Source organism: Fonticula alba (genome assembly GCF_000388065.1).
Source record: "Fonticula alba strain ATCC 38817 unplaced genomic scaffold supercont2.14, whole genome shotgun sequence".
Classification (NCBI taxonomy): Eukaryota; order Rotosphaerida; family Fonticulaceae; genus Fonticula; species Fonticula alba.
Window position 1 is genome coordinate 140,748 of NW_009242984.1, and position 1,191 is coordinate 141,938.

The 1,191-nt window shown below is 76.4% G+C and overlaps 1 protein-coding gene across 1 annotated transcript in view; it reads right to left on the reverse strand.

Annotated features, from left to right (window-relative positions):
- The window catches only part of H696_05791 (hypothetical protein), a 4,730-nt gene that overhangs the window by 2,544 nt on the left and 995 nt on the right, over nucleotides 1-1,191 (reverse strand). The window contains exons 2-3 of the mRNA XM_009499590.1: nucleotides 524-1,051; nucleotides 52-244 (exon numbers count right to left, since the gene is read on the reverse strand). Of these exons, the coding sequence (XP_009497865.1) occupies nucleotides 52-244; nucleotides 524-1,051 (721 nt within the window). The remainder of the gene's footprint in view (nucleotides 1-51; nucleotides 245-523; nucleotides 1,052-1,191) is intronic.

Here is a 1,191-nt window from a genome sequence, read left to right on the forward strand (position 1 = left end):
GGGGGGGGGGGGGGGGGGGGGGGGGGGGGCGCGCGCGGCCGGGGCACATACCGTAGCGATGTGAGGGGGTCCAGCCGCCGGGCTCATGCTCGCGCGACCACCAGAAGGACACGAGCGCCCGCCGGGCCGGGTCGGTCAGCAGCCAGCCGGTGCCGGGTTGCGACGACACCGCCAGGAAGATGGACGCCAGCAGCAGGGCAACATCCAGCATCAGCAGGCCGATGCCGGCGAGCCGAAGCCGCAGCTGGGAGCGAGCGGGCGGCCGCGGCGCCGGGTGCGGTTAGGTGGGCATGTGGGCGCGTGCGCGGAGATGGGGGTTTGCAGCTGGGGTTCAGTGCGATGCCGGGGTCCAGTGCGATAGGCTGATCGTGCGGCTGTCCGGACGTCCGAGTGACCGATCGCGCGGCCGGCCGGATGGGGGAAGAGGCGGGTGGCCATGCGCGCGCGCGCGCGCGCACACCCCCATGCATGTGCCACACCGGAGATGCGACAAAAGGAAGGGCAACGGCAAAATGCAACGTACAATGTAGGCGCGAGTCGGCCGGCCGAGCAGCGGCAGCCCCAGGGACAGGCGGTTGGGCCGGTCGATGGACGCGGCGCCGCCGCGCTGGCGCTGGGGAAGCCACTCCCCGCGGAAGACAAACCCCAGGAACCCGGCAAAGGAGGCCCCATCGTCGGGGGGCGGTGTGGCGGCCGCCCGCCGGGAGGCCGGCGTCGGCAGCGGCGCCCGGGCAGCCATCGGCGGGTCCTCCTCGTCCAGAGGCCCGACCAGCGGGCCATCCTGATACAGCGGCTCCAGCGGGATGGACCCCGGGTGCAGGGGGTCCTCCTCGGCCAGGGACAGCCCGTCGGCCGAGCGCGGGCTCAGCAGGGCCCGCGAGCTGCCGGCCAGCGACAGGCCCGACAGCGCGTGGTGCTCCGGCGACAGCTTCGGCCCGGCCGGCCGGTGGCAGGACCACTCGCGCAGCAGGGCCCCGGTGGCCGGGGCCGACTCCAGCCGCGCCAGTGCCTGCTGCAGGACCAGCTGCCGGAGCGGCTGGCCGATGAATTGCTGCGCCAGCCGGGCGGCGAAGGGTGTGCGTGTGTGTGTGTGGGGGGGGGGGGGGGTCTGGGGGGGGGGGGGGGGGGGGGGGGGGGGGTGGGGTGGGGGGGGGGGGGGGGGGGGGGGGGGGGGGGGGGGGGGGGGGGGGG